Source organism: Giraffa tippelskirchi, chromosome 12, assembly GCF_054371585.1.
Source record: "Giraffa tippelskirchi isolate mGirTip1 chromosome 12, T2T-mGirTip1v1.2.pri, whole genome shotgun sequence".
Taxonomy (NCBI): Eukaryota; Metazoa; Chordata; class Mammalia; order Artiodactyla; family Giraffidae; genus Giraffa; species Giraffa tippelskirchi.
The window spans coordinates 82209204-82232813 of NC_137286.1; the positions used below are offsets into that span (position 1 = coordinate 82209204).

At 47.7% G+C, this 23610-nt stretch overlaps 1 protein-coding gene across 3 annotated transcripts; it reads left to right on the top strand.

Moving 5' to 3' along the window:
• The first annotated feature begins 5845 nt into the window (after window positions 1–5845).
• LOC145528573 (uncharacterized) lies at window positions 5846–23476 on the top strand. 3 transcript variants are annotated; one of them, XR_014070519.1, is made up of 8 exons: window positions 5861–6172; window positions 10799–10902; window positions 12820–12942; window positions 13023–13223; window positions 15271–15464; window positions 18436–18531; window positions 19089–19161; window positions 23299–23476. XR_014070519.1 is itself a non-coding variant. In XM_081547245.1 (7 exons), exons 4-7 carry the CDS (start codon window positions 15441–15443, stop codon window positions 23406–23408), a joined length of 306 nt encoding a protein of 101 aa, XP_081403371.1. In that variant the 5' UTR covers window positions 5854–6172; window positions 10799–10902; window positions 12820–12942; window positions 13023–15440; the 3' UTR covers window positions 23409–23476. The 3 variants fall into 3 exon arrangements, 1 of the variants encoding a protein (XP_081403371.1); XM_081547245.1 differs by lacking the exon at window positions 19089–19161 and adding an exon at window positions 17651–17726 and having other exon boundaries at window positions 5854–6172; window positions 13023–15464; XR_014070518.1 differs by lacking the exons at window positions 12820–12942; window positions 13023–13223; window positions 23299–23476 and adding an exon at window positions 17651–17726 and having other exon boundaries at window positions 5846–6172; window positions 19089–21472.
• Window positions 23477–23610: the final 134 nt, after the last annotated feature.

Genomic DNA, 23610 nt, shown 5'->3' on the forward strand with positions numbered 1-23610 from the left:
CCAATGGATTGGTTTGGCTGTAACGGGGCTTATGGGATTATCAGGACCAACACAGATAATAGACTTCACGCTTCACAAGTTAGTGGCCACCAAAGCACTTTCTGAGGCCTTCTCCTCGATCACAGAGCCTCTGTGTGGGGAGGCAGCTCCGAACACCGTAAAGGAGAGGATGCAGTGACTCAATCTAGAACGCCATCTATTGTAGAATGGGCTCCTTTCTGCTGAGCACCAAAGTTCATTCTCATCACTCTACTACTGTTAGGACTCCAAACTACTGAAAGCCTGTTCTAGGGATGACTGGGCTTCCCAGGTGGCTCAGTGGTAAAGAATCTGCCTGCCAATGCAGGAGACACAGGTTTGATCCCTGGCCCAAGAAGATTCCCTGGAGAAGCAAATGGCAACTCACTCTAGTATTCTTGCCTGGAGAACCTCGAGGACAGAGTCTGGTCAGCTGCAGTCCAAGGGGTTGCAAAGAATTGGACATGACTCAGGGACAGAACAGCAACAAATAGTGATGACAAACTTAACAAAAGAAATATGTAATCCGAAAGAATGTGTTTGGTGGGTACATAAACTCATGCATACATGATCGGGCATTTGAAAGGCGAGAAAAAAGAAATGAGTGTTCTAGCATAGTTTTCCAGGGACAGATGCCATCACTTCCCCCTGCTTTGTTGCTTGCAAAGATTTCAGATGGCAAATCCAAGTTCAAGTCCAGCAAGTCTTCCTGAGTGAAACTGGAATCCAGAATCTTAGCCTAGACCCAAACACTTCACTGAGCTTTCCGTGTACCAACTGGCCCTGACCTCAAGGGGTGAATTAGAAAAAAAACAAAAAAGAAAAAAGAAGTGCACTCAGCAAGTGACCTGCCCTCTGCTATCTCCTGGGTGGCTGGGAGCAGTCTTCATTTTCTGCTTTCTTCTCTGGGTGATTTAGCCTTCGGTATTTCTAAAGGTTGGGGACAGAGATAAAGATCACCTCTCTTCCTGCCTGTTTCTCCATCAGCTCGCAGCTGTATATCTGGGGCCCAAGGCATACGTGTCCTCATCTTAGATATTGAATTCTGTGTTCACCTTATAGATCACTCACTTGCTGCCTTTCCTCACCATTTTTTTTCTCTCTCTCTCCTTTCCTCTTCCCCTCAACCTCCAGTTGAGAGAGGCTGCCAGGCCCTTTTGGAACGCGAAGACGAAAATGAATCTAACTTGAGTACTGAGGCTACTCTCTCTGGAATATTTAAATGAGATAAATGATGCTGGTCGGAACAGCAGCTCCCTGACATATTGGAGCGCCAAGAGCCACGGAGAGCTGTCACTCAGAGGAATGAGTTTCCCAGCCGCCCGCCGCTGTCCTGCGGTCCTGGCGCCCCCCAGCACCGCCTCATGAATGTGTATTTCCTGCAGGAGGTGAAAAGACAAGCCCATCCAAACAGCTCGGGGCCAAAATCCTCTAAGACGCAGGTATTCCCCTCGAATAAGCTCAGCACACTTTCCCCCCAGGCTTCAGGTGAGGCGTCGAGACTGGCGGCGCCGTGTTCCAAAACGGATGAGGGTCTGTATTCCCAGCCAGTGCCCCCAGGTAGCCAGAGAAGCTGCCTCGGGTGCACGATCCCTCTAAATTGGACTATTGTATTCAAGCTGTCATTTTTCATTTTTAAAACCAGGATCCCTTCAGGTAATCAGTAACCTTGAAAAGAACTGAACTCTAAAGCACAGGTCTGCTGGAGGTCCTCTGGGAGCCTGGAAAAGTTGGTGAAAAATACAAACATCAGCGCCCACGCGGGCGGGCCTCCGCCCCCTCCCGGCTCCCTCGCTATCTCCTTCCATCTTCGCCTTGAATGTTTCACAAAGTTTAGACAGGTTTAGGTTATCACTCAAACACTGACTCAAACTCGGGGAAATTGTTCCCGTAATGGAGTTCTCAATTTATTGGTCAATTTCACCTTGATTTTGTGTCACTGTTTGCTTTGCTAGCCCTTCAGCTTGTATTACATACTCTAAAAATGGGAAACATTTTCAAATATTTTAAATATCACCGATAATTTTATTCAGCTCATAATCTCCTTCTGGAAAGATAAATAAAAATAATTTTTTCTAAAAGGCAACATTGTTCTCCGTGCTTGCCTTTTCATAAATAGCTAAAATCTGCCACCTTATGGATTTTCCAGGAGGGCTAAGACATAAACCAGCCTTATTTTCTGGAACCCCTGCGTAGATCTTCCTCAGCTATGCAGCGACATTGCCATCTAGCGGGCATTTCCCAGACTGTTCATTCAGTAGAAATATCAAAGAACAGGGTTTCTAGAGGGAAGCAAATATTCAATTAGGGCAATTTATTCAAATTACGATTACTAAAAGAAAATGAAACTTATACAGCGTATTGATATTTGAAACTAAATACCAGCATTTATTAAATGAATTTGCAAAAGGAAACTAAAAGCATATGCTTGCTCAAATAAATGCAGCCTCATCTGAAAAATGCATTTTTACTTCAAATTGAACAATACCTGTATTCGAACCATAGTAAGTTCATTCATCCTCCACATTAACCTGAAAGAAGATGGAGAAATTGAGCTATTTCTCAGTCTTTCTGTCTTCTTTGTGTGAGGAATAGATGGAAACATTCTGGTTTCTATTCAATAATTTTCAGCCCTCATATTGCAAAGAAAAGAAGACAGACACTTCTGCATTTTTAACAGTTTCTAGGCTCTGCAGTTGAAATCCTTCCTGGAATCTCCTCCATGCCGGAGGAGAATCCATTTGACAGCACGCTGGAGACTGACAGTGTGTTCATTACCCACCGCCTCATCCCCAGGAGTCCAGTCCCAGTGAGAGCAGAACGTACGATCAGATGGGTCCCCGCTTGTGAGGTTTCAGGGATGGAATTCTATTGCTCTCTCTCCTCTGCCGTGTTTTGAAATCTCCCCAGAGTCCTCCTTTGCTGAGATGAAAGGGTGTGGGGTGGGGTGGATTTTTTCCCCCCGTGTCAGAAACTATCTCTGCAGTGAGCTCCATTTGGGGGGTTGTCAGGAATTTGACAAACTATCTCAGTGGCTGTAAATCCACTTTGTGCTGAAATGCTGTGAAGTGCCTACTGTAGATTTGCCATGTGGTACCAAATTTAGTTTCAGAAAATCGAAACCGGTTTAAAGCTCTTACTGAACTGAAGGGAACCTCATTATCCCCGTCCTTTCTCCTTCCTTCCTTCCCTCCCTTCAAGGCTGCCCCCACCTCCTCTTCCCACGGGCCCCGGCCCTAAATGAGGACCGGGAAGCTCTGCGCTTCACAGTGACCATTTGATGCTGGAGATGAACACCGATGGGCGTGTCCTTCGGTAACCGCAGGTCATTGGTCAACCCCTCCGAGGCGGCTGCAGGAAAGGCTTTCCCCTTGGTGCCAAGGACCTCCCCAAATCCTTGTTTGTTTGTTGTTTATTGGGTGGGGTGGCGGATTAGAAAAGAACTGAGGTTGAACCTAGGAAGTCAGTTGATCTGATCGCCCCAGAGAAAGTAATGCTGCATCTAAAGCCAGCCTCCAACCTCACAGCACTTTAAAATTTGGCACTCCAAGCTGCAGAGGCCTGGTCTGGCCCAACTCCCAAGCTGTTTGGGACCCAGAGCAAAAGATTTCAATAATGCTCCTGGCTAGGATATCATTAGCAAGGCCATCTCCAGGCGGACACTGATCACAGACGAACTACTCTGGGGTATTCATCCCCTTCTCTCTCCCCCCTCTCTCCCCAGGCAGACAAGCTGCCCCACAGCCACACTCGGGCCAGACTTGAAGGAGGATAAAAGTACCAGCAGAATGGGGTGGGGCACCAGAAAGGGGGCCTGGGGCTGGACAAGTGGCCCCAGAGCTTGGGTGACATTCCGACTGCGCAGAAATGGGGCTTGGAGTTTTAGCTGCTGCTGCCGCTGTCTTCCCTGGGATGGCTGGAGCCTCCTGATCCCGGGGGCCAGCGTCCTCACACATCTGCGCATCTTACCACTCCCTCCAAAAGGGAGAGTCAAACAGAGGCCAGAACAGTACTTCAGTTCGCTAAGCCTTAGATGCCCCTCCAGCTCCTGGCGATCAGATCAACTGGCTCTTGTAATAGAGATGAGAGACACAAGCTGGAGGCAAGAATACATTCTGCTGCTGCTGCTGCTGCTGCTAAGTCGCTTCAGTCGTGTCCAACTCTGTGCAACCCCATAGACGGCAGCCCACCAGGCTCCGCCGTCCCTGGGATTCTCCAGGCAAGAACACTGGAGCGGGTTAAGAATACATTCTATGGACCAGAAACTCAAGAGCTGCTGCCACGGTGGGCTGAGTTGGTGACAAGAAGGGTCAGGGCCTCAGAAAGTGCTTTTGCTGGAAAGAACATGATGTTATATAGAAACATACGCGTCTAATGTACATATTAGAAATCATTCTTCTACGCCCACCCCTTCTACACCCACCTCTGCTAAACAGCAAAGATTCCAAAAACCCAGCAAGGTTCAAAGGGCTTTCAGGCTAGAAGGAGACACAGCAGTGATATAACCAGCTGTGGAGCAACACAGTCAATAGCAAAACAAAGACTGTGGGAGGTAAAGGGACCAAGGAGTTCATTTTTGGGGGAAGGGTCAGGGAAAATCTTACTGAGAAGGAAATATCTATAGGGGCTTGAGGAACAAGAAAGGGGAAGGGAGGAAAATGCAAGAAAAGCCCCAGAGCAAAGACGGAAGCCAGGGCAACCATGCAGGTCCGTGGAGCTGAGCAGAGTCCACGTGGTGGGTGGCAGGCCTCCAGGAGTCAGGTGGTCCATACTGGCTGGAAATTGTCTTGTCAAGAGGTAATAGCAGGGAATATTATAACTGGCAGAACTCTTTAAGCAAGGACACGCTGCAGAGATGGACTTTGGCGGTAGTCACGAGCAAGGTGAAAGAGGAGAAAAACGGCCATAAATATCAGGTAGGACATTACCAAGTGAGAGGGGGTGAGAGCCTTCAGTGAGGACAGAGAGTCAGAAATGAAAAGAAAAACAGAGATCTGGGAGAGAAATCTGAAGCCAAACTGAAAGAATCTGTTGAAATTGAGGAGAAAGGACAAGATGACTAACTTGAGCAGAACAGAGAGTAGGGGGTGTTGGGGGCACGGGTAGTGTTCTACTTTCAGAAGGAGAGAGAAGAGCTTGGGTTTGGGTCCTAATGAATTGGGGTTCTGATGCGATGAGCTTGCAGGGCGTGTGGGGCCTTCATTGGGAAACCAGAATTACAGCTCTGTAGGTCAGGCGAGGAGCTGACAGCGCAGATCTGACCCCAGAGAAACGTCGTCTAACAAGGGCATCAATCGTTGAATGCTTTGTTCCCTAGTACATCTCATGCCTAGAGCAGGGTTTAGCACAGAGTAGGTGCTCAGGAAATGTTTATCAAATGAATGAATCTGATGCTTATCGATCTACGGGGGAAGCTGAGTGCGCCGGAGGTGGACAAGATTTCTCAGACAACGGGGAGCAAGGATTTGGGACAGTCGAGAAGGGCAGCCTCAATATGTGCAGGACACGTCGGGAAGCTTGCTGTGAAGAGAGGATAGAGAAAATTCCATACACTGAAGTTTCTTTGAGATAGGCACCATGCAGGGGGGCTTTCCAGCTGGCCCAGTGAGCAAAGAATCCGCCTGCAATGCAGGAGATGCAAGAGATGCATGTTCGATCTCTGGGTTGGGAGGATCCCCAGGAGGAGGGCATGGCAACCCCCTCCAGTATTCTTGCCTGAGGAAGCCTATGACAGAGGAGCCTAGCGGGCCACAGTCCACAGGGCCACAAAAAGTCATACATGGCTGAAGCGACAGCACACGGCATTCATCAGTATCCTAGCAACCACAGAATTTCATCTGATAGTTCAAGTAAGAGACTTCACTATGAGACTGTTTGCGGAGGTCCAGACACCATTAAGGGAACACGCCACCGAGAGATGAAACAGCAAGAAGCCACTGCCATCCCTGAGTCTGAAGGAGAACAGGAAAGAGCATGGTCAGAGCTGGAGCCTTGAAGCCGTTACCATCAGACTGCAGCTGCAGAGGCAGAGGAATAGCTCCATCGCCAGACCACGGTGCCAGAGCGGAGACTGAGGGGGGCGAAAACCCTCCATCTACCTTGTCTCTCACCCTCTGATCTCTTGCCAACACCTCGCACTGGCAGGACCCAAACGGTAACCAAAGGGCAAGGGGGCAAGGCTGGGGCCAGCCTCTCGGGGCACAGGGCAGGGTGGGGAAGGGAGGGACGGGACCTGGTGGAGGGCAGTGCGGATGGAGGGTCACCAGCACAGAGACTGAAGAAGAACATCCCAGAAAGGTGCAAGCTTGCAGGTACCAGCGTGAGTGGGGATGCCTGCAATCAGAGACCTTCCTAGGAGGTGGCAGATTCAGGAGCCCAAGGGCAGGAGACTGAGGATCAGGGAGAGGTCGAAGACACCAAGTGCCCCTCTCCAGACTCTGCAAGTAACGGCGCCCCTGAGATCTCGCGCCTGCTGTCCCGGAGGACACGGATGCTATGAGCGGCAGGCGTGTGGTTCAACCGGCTCATTCCAGGTGCCCCTGAGTGTATTCTAAAAGCCTCTCCTCTCCTCCGATGGGCTTGCCAGCTGGCGCTAGTGGCAAGGAACCCACCTGCCAATGCAGGAGACGTAAGAGACGAAGGTGCCATCCCTGGGATGGGAAGATCCCCTGGAGGAGGGCATGGCAACCCACTCCAGTATTCTTGCCTGGAGAATCCCCAGGGACAGAGGAGCCTGGCGGGCTACAGTCTATAGGATCATATAGAGTCAGACATGGCGGAAGTGACCTGGCACGCACGCACGCCCTCCCCTGAAACCACCACCACCCGCGATCTCTCTAGAGCCCACACAGGCTGTATGGCTCAGAGTGAGACAAGAAAGAGGCAGAAATCCCCGAGAAACTTCTGCCCCCTGCAGGTCCTGAAGCTGAGGTTCTACCAGCAGATCCACAGCAAGCATCTATCTGTGAAGGATGCCGGAGGCGGGAACAAGGGCCAGGCCTCCGTTCTTCAGGTGTCCTGAGGAGAAGGCTAGAAAGTCACTGTATCACCATTCCTCACTCAGGGATGCAGGAACTGATGCTGAATATTATTAAAAACTTGCCCGAGGTCACCCTTGAACAATCTTGCTTGGATCCCTTTCTTTCAAGCGACTCATATTCACCGCACACCCAGGATGCGCCAGGTACAGCCGTGGACACAGGGAGAGGAGAAATGAGCAAGGCAGACAGACCGCCCTCCCTTTGAGAGCTCCCATTTGAGGTGGGGCGGACGGACAGCAAGCACGAAAGCAAGCGTGAATCGCCGTGAGCTTCTCCAATAGCGATCCGGCCCTTTTTCCAAAGCCTGGCCGCCCAGCACTTGGACGCCCTCTAAAGCCAAACTCCAAACATCCCCCATCACACACCGAACCCTGTTTGTTAAGAAGGCGACACACCCTCACAGCAGGCCCATCTGCTGTTTGCACTGCACCTTCCCACCAAGCCCTTGAAACACGTTAAATCATCATTGCCATTCCACCGCGAGCGCATTTCTCTTTTATTTTAATCCTATTATAGAATTTTTTGATGGCAACCTGCTGTTAGAGTACATCTAACTATGTTAAAGCTCCCCAGGCCCTGAGCATGAAAGAACCTCTTCAGAACACACGCTAGGACAGGTCTACCTTGTTAGCATGGAAATGAAAATAAAAAGAGCTGCTCTGGGGCGAAGAGGAGGAGGCGGGTGTTCTAATACCAACACTTAGGAAGCCATCTGGCCTTGTTCTCGCCATCAGGCTTCGGGTGGTGGAGGCCGGGTGGCGACGATCCTTCTCCGCGTTCTGCTCGGTGCCTGGCACTTGGTTTTGAGTCCCTGTGGCTAGTAGCATAGCTTGCAACCCGGCGCTAAAGGGCATCTCTGGTGCTTTTAGACCACAGTTGCATTTTAGTGCAAGGGGATCAGTAGCCAGGAAAACCTGTAGGCTCCCTCCTGGGCTTTGGTGATGTTTCATTAGTGAAATATATATAATTGAAATAAGCAGGCAAGCATCTTCCTTTATCTGCAGTTATGCAAACAGGAGATGCCCCAGCGTGGTCTGAGTAACAGCTTCCCAGAGAAGACTGCCTTCATAGTCCTTAAACAAAGTTCCACTTGCAGGCTGCTGCAGGAATGTGTATCTTGATTAATTATTTCACTCTAGAAAATAGTAATATGCAGGTCATCGTTTCTTGGCAGTACAAATTAGAAATACCCAAGGCAGCAGAGTTTTCTGGGTCTCAGTCTTCAGCCCCAGAGGAATACAGAGCAGATGCTGTAAATAAAATTAATAATTGAAGTCCATCTGAATAAAAGATGGATAGACCTGTTTGCGCTAGTGGTGGAGGTGACAGTCATTAGCCATCCCTCACGTGTGCTGGAAGGCCAGGCCCTGTGAAAATTGTATGTAATGATCAGCCTCTCCTGGAAAGATGATGGATTTTTTAGGATGTTTGGGGTCCAGGATCCAATGTTAGGTCTTGGTGTTCATTCAGGAGTCCATATAAGGAGTTAGAATCATTAACATCTTCTAAATATTGTTTATGGACTTTTTATACTGTTAATAACAACAGAAGTTGCACCAAGAAGAGCAGATTGATTTCCATGTAAGTGTGGGTGGACGTGTATGTATGCACGCAACCACAAGACTCCTCGCTGATATGGGAGAGCAATATAAAATTCATCCCCTTAAAGAAAAACACAGTGAGTCAATCCTTCAACCCAGGTGGGGGTGGGGGGTATATATTTAACAGCCAGTGAGGCATGAGGCACTCAGAATGGACTCTAGCCTTACCAATACATTTGTCATGAGCGCAAGTCCTGCATTAGCCCTTCTGAGGCTCTTCTGTAGACGGGAGCATTTATTTATTTAATAACAAGCTCTTCCTACTAAGTGCATCCCGTGGACCATTCCCGGATGGCACGGTGGTAAAGCATCCACCTGACAAGGCAGGAAGCACAAGAGACGTGGGTTTGATTTCCTGGAGAAGGAAATGGCAACCTGCTCTAGTGTTCTTGCCTGGAAAACCCCATGGACAGAGGAGCCTGGTGAGTTACCGTCCATGGGGTCGCAGAGAGATGGACACAACTGCGCATGCACACACAGGGCACACAGGAGCAGGGTTTAAGTGTTTGTGACTCACAGAAGAAAGAGGATGGCCCTGCCCCCAAGGAGCTCAGAACCTAGTAAAGGAAACAAAACTCATCCAGAAACTTAATACACAACAGAACACATACCTGCCCTGATAGGCGTATGTACCAAGTTATAGGCATTGAGAAGATGGAGATTATTTATAGCTGGAGGAAACAAGGAACTTTGCATGGAAGAGGTTGTATTTAAAATAAGGTTTGAAGAATAGCTGGGATTTTGACACGGTTAAGGACTGAATGTCTGTGTCCCCCCTAAATTCATATGTTGAAGCCTTCACTCCCACCCCCCCATGATAGTATTTGCTGGTGGGGTCTTTGGTGGGTAGTTAAGTGTTGATGAAGTCATGAGTGTGAGGCTGCTATGAAGGGATCAGCATCTTTACAAGAACAGGAAAAGCCCAGAGCGGTCTCTCTCCTCCTTATGAGGACCCATAGCAAGACGGCAGCTGTCTGCAAGGCAGGGACCAAATCTGCCATACCCTGATCTTGGATTTCTCAGCCTCCAGAGCTGCAAGGAGCAAATATCTATTGTTGAAGGCACCCAGTCGATGGCATTTTGTTTCAGCAGCCCAAGCAAACGAAGACAGATGTGGACAGGTGGGAAAATGAGCATCCCAGGGGAGGGACAAATGGAAGTGGTCGCACAGAAGTGGGAAAGCACTGGGGCAGATCCAGAGAGAGCGCTTCAGCTTGCCTGCCTCCCAGGACTCGTGAAGCCTGGTAATCAGAAACTCAAATGGGCAGGTAGATGGGAGTCAGACAGTGACGAGCCATGAGCAGCAGGGGAAGGCGTCTGACCTGGCCCTGGAGAGCCTGGAGCACAGTCAAAAATTATTTCAGCGGGAGAGTAACATGATCGGAGCTTCATCATCAGTCAACTCCACTGTATTTTCACCTTAACAGGTAACAGTGGCAGCGAGCTGACCCCAGAGAACCAAGCTCAGCTGCGTAAGGTCAGGCAGTGGGTGGCCTGTGCCCCCACGCGCCTGAGCCGGAGAAATAACCGCTTATTCAAGCTGTCAGTCACCGAGTCACTCGAAGCACCCTCCACGTGGGAACGACAGCGAACACTTCTCCTACTTAGTTCTTAGCAGCAGGATTTGCCCTGCTCCACAGCTGTCATTCGGGACCAGGACAAAGAAGAAGCTTAAGAGGATCTGAGACAGGAGTCTGCAGATGCTCCCATTTTCACTGGCCGTTTCCGAGAGCGTGGCTGACCGTGCCGGTCAATGTTGACTTTTTTTTTTCTCCTGCATGAAATAGAAAAGCAGAACTCTGTTGATTTTTGTGTTTTATGGCTGATCGATGGGGGTCAGAGCGAGGGCTTTGAGACATGCCGAGGGGGAGGAACTGGGCTGCTTTTTGATGGCCTCATTTGTGGCACATCTTCTTGTGGGAGAGAGGGAGGTCAAGGTGAATCCTTCTTTCAGACTCAGATGACTCAGGCGACATCACCCCTGGGCAGAAGAGGCAATGGTGGGGGCGTTTCCAGCCAGGCCGAGTGAGGCGAGGTGACATTTAAGGGCTTTGAAGAAACGCGGCACTTCCGGCAGAGGGACCCTAAATTGCACCTGCGTTTCTGCAGGCTCTTCACTTGCTTTTTATATCCTTGCAGGCTGTCTCTGGAATTGCTGAAAGGTGGAAAATCTGCACATTCCTTAGGCGTTTGGCAGCCAGGCAGGGAAGAGAGTGATGAGAACCAGGCTCTTCAGGAAGCAGGTATACATCATTCTAACCCCAACCGTGGTAACTTTGGCTAAGTCTCAAAATCTTGATTTCTGGAACACCACTGCTAATAATAATAATAGATTCAAACTGTTAATTAGCCTCTAGACTAAATGTTTTGAAAGAAAAGCGAAAGTGTTAGTCACTTAGTCGTGTCTGACTCTTTGCAACCCCATGGACGGTAGCCCACCAGGCTCCTCTGTCCTTGGAATTCTCCAGGCAAGAATACTGGAGTGGGTTGCCATTTCCTTCTCCGACTAAATGCTTTACTTATGTCCAACTGCATTTAATCCTCCAAGTAACCTCTGAGGAAGTGATGATTGCTTCCATTTTATGGAAGAAATCAGAGCTCTGACAGGTTGCATAGCTGATCCAAGGTCACACGGGAGAAAGCTACAGAAGGCACTTGAGCCCAAACCCCGCCCTCTCAGTCACCAGCCATGCCATCTCCTTGCTTCATTCTTCTCACCTGTATCATGGGGATGACCATCACAAGGATCAAAACCACAACACAGCCACACGTGAGTCGACAGACCTTGCAAACCATGGAGGCTGGTGAATACACAACAGCACCGCCCTCCAATCCACTCTGCTCTCTTCTGTTAGGGACACACAGCATTTAGATGAGAACGTGCTTCCAAACAGTGAACCACTCCAGTATTCCAGCCTGGAGAATCCCACGGACAGAGGAGCCTGGCGGGCTACAGTCCATAGGGTTGCAGAGAGTCAGACAAAACTGAAGCGACTTGGCATGCACAGATGCTTCCAAAAGCCAAAAGGTGTTACGAACACAAGTGTTAATATCATGCACGTTTCAAGATTCTGCGAGCCTGTCGCTCTATTGTATGAAGGCACAGGGAAGCAGGAGGGCCTTCTCTGGGGTCCCCAGGAATCATCTGACTAGGGAAGGAGGTTAAATGGCCTCTTGAGCAAAAGCGAGAGGGAAGGGCCACGTGCAGAGATCCATCTGCTGCATTCGACAGACAGACAGAGACAGACTCACCGAGACCCCAGCATCACCCTCCCCTTCCGCCCAATGGAAGCTTTTTCCATTGTTCTATCCCCTCCACATGGTTTGCATGGGAACCCAGCACGGTGTGGACATCATTAAAAGTATTGTGACTGGAGGCTGAAATGAGACACTGATCATCCAATTAAGCAACGGATTTCATAAACAAATTCGATTCATTCTGCCTGCAGCCTGACATCGCTGCCTGAGGAGCACTGCTGAAAATAATGTGTCTGCCTGTGTTCTACTTAAGCTTTCGGGTGCCGAGGAGCCCCTCTAAGTCACAGAGAAAGGAGTCTGCAGATGGCTTGCTGCAGCCGCGCAGCGGTGAATGAGCCCACACTCCCACACATCAGCTCCCCCTTCCTTAGCCCCCCAGAAAGCCTCCAAGTGTCCCAGTTGCTGTTACACTGCCATGGCTACAAAGCCACTGGTGCAGCCAACCGGAGCAGCGGCCTCCCGAGAAATGACAGATTTAAAGGAAGAAATTCCGTGCACTTGCTGGAGGCGAGTTATTTTAATATAATGCCAAGATGACAGCTCTCCACATTTAATCATCAGACTCCTGATTTTTTTTTTTTTTTGCCACAACATTAGACTTTCTCACAGTTTGAGAGAAGGCATCTTTTCCACCCATGCCTGACAGTTTAATGTTGGCAAGAAATGTATGTAAACTTCTCCAATTATTTTTAATAAAATGTAAAAGCCTGTCTGCAGAAGCCCCCTCCATCCCTCCGCAGCCCTCACCCACGGCCAGGGGTAGCTGTGGGCCCTGCCTTCAGGGAGAGGCCCCCACGGCTTTGCAGTTTCCTGATGGCACTAACTTGCCACTCAGAAGCCTTGCCTCTCTGTCACCCGTCACTGTGACCATTTCTTTTTTTAATGGTGTCTGTGATCAGCAGCTGTCAGAGAGACTGTGTGTTTGATTATCTCTTCCTAAGTGGACCGAAGCCGCCAGCTTGCATCCCAATCACAAGCTCAGCCTCGTCTCAAAGTCCAACAGCCATTACAAGGGACATTTGCATGTAAGTCCCCAGTTTGTTAATTCATACAAGGTCCCCTCAGGTAGGTCTGTACGGTTCTCATGCCTGTATATTCTTAACAGATGAGAAGCCAGAAGGGAGACAAGTTATGTCTTAATTAAGGATGCACAGCCTGATGGAATCACAGCCAGAACCCACACCCAGTGCACAAGTGACTGTGTATTTCTTCTTTGCTCAAACTTTCAAAGGGTATCTACTGTCTGGAGGCCCTGAGGATGCAAAAATAAGTAAGACAGCAGTCCTTCTCTAGAGGAGCTAATAAGGTAATAGAGCAGACAGACAAGTGAATAAATAATACGAGTACATGTATTACCAACCCAGGTAAGCTCAAAGCGCGTGCAAATGTTTCCAAGACCTAGCGGTGCCTATGGGGTTGGGGACGCGTTCAGGGAGATGACCGCCGAGCCAGGCCCTGCAGGACGGTCAGGTAGGGGAAGGAGGAGGGCCTCCGCCCGCCAACAGACGAAACCACACGAGCAAAAGCGGGAGACTATGAAGGAGCATGGAGCGCGTCACAAGCAGAGCATCTTTAGGGAGGCAAGGGACCGTCCACCGAGCGGAAGGAACATCCGGCCACTGGGGAGGCGGAGGGGGGAAATCGGCGGTCAGAAGACGGAGGGCTAGGTCAGTTCTCTAATCACTGCTGATCTGTTAATAATGATGCCCGTCCCAGGGAAGGCTGGACTAAGTCCTCGTAGGTCAGCAACCCTTCTCTGCCCTTGCCCCAAGAAAGGGCAGCACAACCCACGGGGTCGAGTGGCCACTGTCCTGTGTGATAAGCCAAGCAGGGTGCCTCCGAAGGACACAGCGGCCTCCGAGACCGAGGAATCCAGGCCGGGCCCCGGGGTAGCCGGGAGAGGACTCTGCTGTCGGCAGAGGAGCGGACACAGACGAGTCCCTCCCGGCCTCTGTTCAGGGCACCTCAGCGCCTCCGAGCCTCACGCACCTGCGTTCACAGACTTCTCTGTTAGCTGCAGTGAGGGTCTCTCAAGAGAAGGGGGCTGCATCGGCACCCCATCCTTGTCGCCTGACCGAGCAGTGCTGATGCGAGGGATGACCGCGCCCCCGGGAGCAGGGCTGGGAGCCCCCAGAGCCTCCGCTCCCTCCGGGCTCATTGTCACCTCTCCCTGGGGTGCACAGCAGGGGCTTGAGCCGCAGTGCTGCTCTGGATGGATTATGACAGGAGGCATTTTGCAGACCTGGGTTAGCTTCTGGCTTGGGTTCTGGGTAAATAACGAGATGGCTTCTTCGCAGCCGTCTGGGCTCCGAAGCTCCACTCCCCAGAGACAACACGCAGGGAGGGTTTGAGTCGTAGTAAGGGTGTCCCCAGAGACGAGCGACGAGCGACATTCCCAGCCCGGTCACCAGCCGTGTTTGACACCGGGCACCTTGCACAGCACCCCTGGCAGTGCCAATGGAAAATTCACCAGGTACTCGCAGGCTGCCTGGTGGGTCCTTGTTGTGCTAATGCAAAAATAACGTCCCAACAAAGCCCACACCTGCTCCTGGGGGACAGACAGGATCCCGCTCCGCAGCCATCACACCTGTGCAGTCTTTGTAGCTTCCCTTCCTTCCCCTTCCACGTGCTAAATTGAGATAGGAACGAAGCTGAAAGAACCCGCCTCTTCGACCTGCGCTCCACTGCAAAGGAAACACGCAATCTCTTGAGGTGACTGCATTTATTCCGCCGCAGCTCAGTATAAGCACCGCCCTACCAGCTCACCGCAGGCTCCAAATGACAAATTTTGAGGGCTATTGAACACGCTGCGAGTTTGCTGAGCGGATCCGTGGAAAGTTACTTAGCACAGCTGTCTCGGTAATTGTGACACATTAGAGGAGTGTGTGGTGCTTGGCGGCCCCGGGCCTGGAGCTCGCCGGGGCCGTGGGATAGTCTGGGCTCAGAAATTCGGCTCCACAGCCCTTGAGACCAGCAGGGAGACCAGCCAGGCTTTGCAGCTTAATCCTATTTGGTTTAATGGGTTTGTTTCCCATATCAGGAGGTCACGGAATAGAGCAGGGCTAGAACGGTGTTGCGGTGATGCTTTTGAACGGGTCTGGGTGCCTATCAAGTGAGCTGCCCCCCACTTACATCCAGGCTCCTGGAGAGCCGAATATAAGCTGTATGCACCATCCATGTCCTTCTCAACCTAGAAGTAACTAGAGTGTTCCAGTCTACCATCTTCATGGCCCCCTCCTCCACTCCCACACCGAGGCCCTGGCTTCATGATCCGATTCATCAGTCAGGCTCCTAGGCAAACAAAGGGTTAAATGTTCTAACACATATGTTTTTTTCCTTCCTTCCTCATTCAGCTAAGCATGTGTGAATGCCCTTGTGCTCCCTAACTGACTCAAGGAAAGACCTGGCATGGAATAAGAAGAAGAAGAATCCAAAGTGGCCATATAGCCCATGCTAATTAACTGTGGACCAGGCAAACACCAAGTGCGTAACCTGTCACTGATTTTTTTCCTGTGATAAAGCCATGGTTATTATCCCCATTTTGCAGGTAAGCAAACCGAGGCCAGAAAAAATTATTAAGTAGACATTAGTGACTGCAAAACAATGTGTGTTTTTATAACAATATTGACAATGCTGATAGTGGCCAGAGTCCCTGAAGGCCCAGAACTTAACTTCTGGAGCAGAGGAAAGAACTCAGATTTCAGAATCAGACAAACTTGGAAAGCTCTACTCCACTACTTACTAGCTGTGAATTTTGTACCATTTCTTTAAATGTATCTGGGCTTCAAGATAACTGCATCTAAGATTTGTTTTTGTAAGTATTACATACAAGAAAAATATATGATTGTTTAGCAGAGAATAGGCCCTCAGAAATCCATGTCTGTTCCTTTCTTTCTCTATTTCTCAGTCCCACATCTTATGAGCCAGTCCTCCCCTACCCACAGGGCATATGTTCCGAGAACCCCAGTGGATGCCTGAAACCACAGATAGCACTGAACTCTAGCTATACCACTTTTTCCTATACATACATACCTGTGATAAAGTTTAACGTGTAAATTAGGCACATCAATTAAAAGAATATCTGTTGCCAGCATCACTACTCTTGTATTAATACCTTGGGGCCATTATGAAATAAAACAAGAGTATCTTGAACACACGCCCCAGGATGCCGCAGACCGTCAGTCTGACGATCCAGATGGTTACTCTGTGACTAACGGGACAAAGCAGTGGTTCACAGGCGAGAGGTGGGATGAAGCAGGATGGCAGGAGATGTCACCATGCTCCTTACGACAGCAACTGAAAGCTTATAAATGGTTTCTTTCTGGAATTCCCCACTTCGTACTTGTGGCCTGCAGCTGCTGGTGGGTAAACGAAAGCACAGGAGGTGACAGCCCTGGATGCAGAGGAGAGACGTACTGTCTGCTGAACTGCTTGTCGTAACCCAGATTCACCTCATGGTTTTATCTCCTCACTAAGACGTGAAAATGAAAGTGGGGTGGGGAGTAGAATGCCTACCCTGGTGTCTACTCAGAATGAGTCTACCTATCTCTACTCTAGGCGTGAGTCACCGAAATACCTGGGATGACTATCTGTGCATACAAAATGTTTACAAAGGGAAGCTTTAATTAACCAGGACCCAACTGTGGAAGCAGTTAGCTAGTCTTTCTTCTCTCTTGACCTAAAGAATTATGAAACAAGAACAACAAAACAAACTGTCCTAAAATGGAATAGAACTAAAATAGATTTATCCTAAAAAAGCTACCTCCTCAAGTAATGAGCTCCCCGTCACTGGTTGTATTCAAGCAACGGCTGGACAACCAACAGTAAGAGATGTTGCAAAGGTTACAAAGATTAATGTATAGGCCAAGGGCTTGATGAAACCAGTGATTTTCAGACATTTTAGCAGCAGAGCATAGAAGAAATAAAAGGTTGCTCAGGGTGAAGAAAGGTGGGAAGCTCTGATCCCTCCATGGAGATGCTGAGGAGTCCTTGTGAAGTCTTAGGACTCAGGAATTAAGCCAATAAGAAAAGCCAGCATTTGCACAGTATCTTGCAGTTTACAAAGTTTCCCTGTGCATGCAGCTTATCTTGCATGTATTTTTAGGTGAAGTTCAAACTAACACACCCTGCACACTATGAGAATAGATACCCAGTAGCCCAAATAAGGTGAGTGTAAAATGATTAAATTGTAAACAGAGTGATATCATGGGGTCAAGAGAGAAAGATCCTGGGAGTCTGGGGCGGGGAAGAGGAGTAGAGAACTGCAGGGTCACCTATTTATACTTAGAAGTTGCCCATCGCCTCCTTCAATAAACAGTGTGATGGGTATTGACTCTGAGCCAGGCTCTAGTCTAGCTACTGAGACTGTGACAGCAATTAAGAATAAGCCCCCTGCTCTCAAGAAGCTTACCTTTCTTCAAGGAAGAAGCAGACATGCAAACAATTCTATGTACCAACAGTGACTGTGTGAATACTTTCAATTAGATAACTTTAAATAGGGCAGTGTTGGAAGGCTTCCTGGAGGAGGTGCTATTTGAATAAAGAAGGAGTGCCAACCACACCAAGCTCTGAGGGAAGCATATGCTGACAGAGTCAACAGTGGCGTGTGGCACGGGAAGATCTGCTTACCAAGCCCCAGTGAGGATTCCCACCACGTGGAGAACAGCAGAGATTAGAGATGCCAACCCTCAGCAGCGGGTGCTCACAGACCACAACCCACTGCCTCTTCTACAGGTCCCAAGTCTCCAAGAAGAACTCAACATGCAAGACACTGGTTGTAACAGCACCCGCAGAAAAGAGGAGAGATGCAGTAAGCATCTGGGGACTTCCAGGGTGGCCCAGGGGTTAAGACTCTGCACTTCCAATGCAGGGGGCGCAGGTTCAATCCCCGGTTGGGGAACTAAGATCCTACATGCCACAGGGTACGGCCAAAAAAACCAAAAAATTCAATTTAATTTTTAAAAAACGCATCTGAGGTGGGTGCCAGTCTTGGCCAGTGGGTCCCAGGCAAAGACTCTGTCCACTTTCCACAGAGGGAGGGGCCAGATATACTGATGGAACTGGCCAGGGGCCTTCCAAAGCACAGGCTTAAGCGATACAAGAAATTTCATCCCAGACCTAGAACAAAGTGAAAGACCCAGAAGAGAAAGAATAATCTGGAGCCAAGTGACAGCTTGGCACCCAGCTTCCAGTTAGGGGAAGATTCCATGCCCTGGGCACTGATTGAGCAAGGTGCGTAGAAGGTAGAAAGCCCTAAGGTGAGGATAACCACAGACAGAGGCTCTACAGATTCCAGCATGCAAGGGAGACTGACTCATTAAAACTAAGAGTAACATTTAGATTTGGGGCTTCAGTAACTAAGGAGATGATGGTTCCATTATTGAGACGGGAACAGTTAACAGGTTCAGTGGAGGGGGCGTTAAGAATTCCATTTCAGAATACGATAGATCAGATACCTATTAGGGACTCAGAAGCATAAAGGATGTACGATTCTTTTTTTCTCTTCCAACCTCCAACAGTGTGGAGATTCCTTAAGAAACTAAAAGTAAAGTTACCATGTGATCCCGCAGTTCCATTCCTGGGCAATGTGTCTGGAGGTAACTATATTCAAACAGGTGCGTGCACTCCACTGTTGGTCTCCTGCCTTATATTTCATTCAGAGCTTCTGGAGGTCATGCCCTTTAGAAGCACCACTCTTTCTTTACTGTCCGCTTCTGTCAGTATTATGGCTCCTCATTCATATGGAGTGAATTTATACTCATTATTTATCAAACCACATCAATCCAAACCAGACTACTACTTTCACCAGCAATATTTCAGATTTCTTTTCCACTCTCTTAACAAGGCATAAGCTTCTTAAACTCCTAAGTGATCAGGTTCCTCATGACAGGGGATTATTAATTCTGATCCTTTTACAATTTGGAACTTCAATGAAATCTTCCCATTTGTCACCTATTTAACCCAGCACAGATTTGACACCTCTCAGATTAATTTTGGTGATGAATCCGATTTCAAAGAACATTCATCCAAAGTTGAACCCATGCACCTGCTAATGTATTTCACTACTTTTACTAATAGCTTTAGAGAGCTTTTTAATTTATATTTCACTGTATATTAAGATATCCTCCTTCAGTTCACCTGCCTCTCCATGAGAACATTTTTCATATTTCAGATTAGGACACCAAACACCAGAACTAAATGGATGAGATAATTTTAAATATTATGCAGATACCCACGCAGGTCAGGTATTTTAATATTTTCTCATCTCTAATTTATTTCTGTACTTGTTGAATGTGGCTTCTCGTGTGTCCTTTTAAGTATCTTCTTAATTTTAATGACATTTTTGAAAGTTGTTTGAGCATGTTCTGGGTGTAGACATTTTTATGAAATGGGAAGAGGCCATGGGGGTAATGAAGTGGAAACTATTCTGGCTGGGAGCTTTCAGCACAATAAGGACACACAATGTGGCCATCAGTCTGTTCACCGATCTTGGACAAATCGCTTGACCTCCACATCACATGGATTGAATGATGGTCATCTCATCACCATCCACCCCACTCTCCCAAGGCAAACCGCATCAGAGTCATCACGTAGTCTGTCCTCTTCCATGTCAATGAATGGAGGCAAGGGAGAAAGATGCTGGGAGGCTCTGGGGTGGGCAGGGGGCCATTAAGGGTGGAACACAGGAACATCAATATCTCACAACTTCTGTCCAGGAGGAGGGGGTGTTTCCAGGAACTACTCTTTCGAGTCGCAGCAAACACAGTCTTTAAGTCCTCTCCCACTTCTCCCACCCCCATTGTTTTCCAGCTTTGGCCCCATTACTTCACCCCTGTGGTTCCCTTCCTGCTCAAGCCCAGATCACCCTGATGGCTGCCTCAGCTTCCCATTTGGTCTTCCTGCCACAGTTCTCTTCTTCTAAAACAATTCTCTTCCCCCAGATCTGATCACCATCCACCTGCCAACAAACAAACCAACCCACCCTTAGTGACTTCCTTCCCCTTCAGGAGAGTCAGTTCAGTTCAATAGTAGTTTCTTGAATACTTCCCAAATGCCAGGCAATTCTCAGCAACACCACGAAAGACCTTCCAAACCTACTTGCTGGACTAAAGATGAGAACCAGATACACAGGCACAAAGTAGACACCCACTGACCAAGTACCCATCTTCATTAATTTACATGCATTCAGGGATTTTTTTAATTGACAAAAGAAAGGGGAATAAAATGGTGCATCAATAATGGTGCATGAAAAGATGTTCCATGTTGCTAATTATCAGAGAAATGCAAATCAAAACCACAATGAGATACCACCTTAAACCAGCCAGAATGGTTATCATCAAAAAATCCACAAACAATAAATGCTGGAAAGGGTGTGGAGAGAAGGGAAGCCTCCTGCACTGTTGGTGGGAATGCAAATTAGTAGAGTCACTATGGAGAATAGTATGAAGGTTCCTTAAAAACCTAAAAACAGAGCTACCATATGACCCTGCAGTCCCACTCATGGGCATGTATCTGGAGAAAAACTTGATCCAAAATGAGGCATGCACACCACTGTTCACTGCACCACTGTTTACAATAGCCAAGACATGGGAGTAACCTTAATGTCCGTCGACAGAGGAATGGATGGAGAAGATGTGGTACCTACATGCAATGGCATATTGCTCAGTCATGAAACAGATGAGATAATGCCACGTGCAGCAACATGAGAGTGTCATACCGAGTGAAGTCAGTCAGCCAGAGAAGGAGAAACATATGACACCCTTTACATGTCGAATCTAAACAGAAATGATGCAAATGAACCTACTTACAAAACAGACTCGCAGGCTTAGATAATGAACTTACGGTCGCCGGTGAGGGGAAGGGATAGTTAGGGAGTTTGGGGTGGACATGTACCCACTGCTACATTTAAAATGGGTAACCAACAAGGACACTACTGTATAGCACATGGAATTCTCTCATGTTATGCGACATTCTGGATGGGGGAGGAGTTTGGGGGAGAATGGATACATATGTATGGCTGTTCACCTGAAACAAGCATGGCATTGTTTGCTAACAGGCTATATCCCTAAAAGAATAGAAAATGTTTAAAAAAAAATGACACCTGTGTAATAGTGTAAGAGAGAAAGTCAGAGGAGAGAATGAGATGGCAAATGCCTTCCCTTTATGCCTGCGGATGACTTAAAGCCCTAGTGAAGAAGAGTTTAGGATATAAGCTGATACGTGTTCAGGGAAGTCTACAAGATTCTGACTTGAGAACTACAGTCTTGTCTACAGGGCTAATAAAGCCCTAGAAATCTGAGCCTAGGTGTTCCTGATGGTGAAGCCCAAATGCTCAAACTCCATCCCAGCTGCTTTCTTTAAGATGCCTTCCCTCTCCATCTATCATGAATTCTATCACGTTAATAAATACCTATGGAATTTCTTTGGTGTTCCAGGGGTTAGGGCCCGGCACTTTTATTACCATGGCTCAGGTTCAATCCTTGGTCAGGGAACTAAAATCCCTCAAGCCACATGGCACAATCAAAAAAACAAAAAAGAAAGAAAAAAGTATCTATGACCTCAAACATCAAGGGCCAGATGAGTTGTGAGCCACTTTTCTCTTCCCACAACTAAATAAGCTTGTAGAAAAAAAATATCCTAGTGCATTATGTCTGTAAATTAATGTGAGGTTTATGCCTCTGTAACACAAGGAACATGTGAAACACTAATGTTTCCAACCTTCCCTTGAACATGCACTTTGGAACTGCACATGCATTTCCAAAATGGGTCATTAACAAGAGAAGAGGGGGGAAAAATCCGTGTATCCACCAAATAGATAAACAGTGGTGAAAATGCGGTATACACACAAGATGGAATATTACTCAGCTTTAAAAAGCAACCCCAGTATTCTTGCCTGGAGAATCCCACAGACAGAGGAGCCTGGTGGGCTTCAGTCCATGGGGTAGCAAAGAGGCAGACACAACTGAGTGACTAACGCACTTTAAAAACGAAGGACATTCTGGCACACGCTAGAATGTGGATGAACCTTGAGAACATGAGGCTACGTGAAACAAGCCAGTCACAGAAAGACAGGCCGCTTGTATGCGGCAGCTAGAGTAGTTACAGCCACGGGGACGGAGCGGAGTGTGGTTCCCACGGGTGGACAGATGCTGTTTAACGGAGACCAAGCTTCAGTTACGCAGATGGGGAGAGTTCTGGAGATGGATGGTGGTGATGGCCGCACAGCAGTGTGAGTGTACTCAATACTACTGAGCTATACACTTAAAAATGGTTAAAGGAGTAAATGTGTATTTTACCACAATTAAAAATGTTTAAAGAAAAGCAAATAAGTATACCAATTCCTCAAAATGGAGAGGGATAAAAGTCACCTCCAAAATTCCACTTGTCATCCTGTATATATTTAACTGGCTTCCCTGGTGTCTCCGTGGTAAAGAACCCGCCTACCAATACAGGAGATGCTGGCTCAGTCCCTGGGTCAGGAAGATCCCCTGGAGGAGGAAATGGCAACCTACTCAGTATTCTCACCTGGAAAATCCCCTGGACAGAGGAGCCTGGTGGGCTACAGTCCACGGGGTCATAAAGAGTTGGGCACGACTTAGTGACTAAACAACAGTATATTTAGCGGGTAACAGCTCTCACTTGACAGAACTCTGGGGGCTCCAGTGAGGGGCAGGGGGGTTTAGATGGGGGATAGAATTTTCAAAGAACGGATCTGGGCAGCTGCAACAGCAGCAGGAAGGCCTCAGGGAAGAGGGAAGTAATTGTCCCAAGTATTTTGTTTGTTTTTAAATGGCAACTCACTCCAGCATTCTTGCCTGGAGAATCCCATGGTCGGAGGAGCCTGATAGGCTACAATCCATGGGGTCGCAAAGAGTCTGACTCGACTAAGCGACTTCACTTTCACTTTCACTTTCAATTTGTTTTTAATTTAGAACTAATCCATTACCCTGGTACCTGCAATCCTAAAAAAAGAAGAAAAAAGCTATTTGTTTCAGGAACTAGGTTTTTTTTTTCCTGCTTTTCTCTTTTTCTTGGTAAATAACTAGATGTGAGACCCTGAGCAAGGCACTTAAGCTCTCTGGATCTCCATTTCTTTATGTAAAATAGAAGAGAAGAAGATATGATGGCATTTAATTTTCCTCCGAGCCACAAAATTCTGATTCTATGACAAATTACCCCATTTCGACTCCCTCCCACCACACAAAATATAATTTAACTTATCTTTCTTCCCTTCAATATTTCAAATTTTCCTCAAGCAAATTATCTCATTAGATGGAAAATATTTTTCTACTTCTTGAGAAGTATAGTTCCATTTTTTTTTCTTTTTGGCCTAAGATGCTTTCTTTTCATTAATACAACCACATACTTTGTTTCAATTTCAGTGATAAAGGAAAACACCGAATTATCTCCTTGTTCACATTCCTCTTCCTCAGAAGTCACCCACTACTTCATTACCCTGGAGACTTCCTTCAAGAAAAAGGCAGGAGTGTGATAAGATGAAAAGTTTTCTTTCTAAATTCTTTTGTAACTTGAAAGGAAATAAATTGTACTAAGAAAGCATTTCACTTATGGCAGTTTCTGTTTTAAATATCTGGCAACAGAATAACACTTTTTAAGACAAAGAAAAATGTAGTCCATCCTATAATACTACAATATGACCTGGTAGGAGAACAGTTTTAGCTTCTCATTTTCTT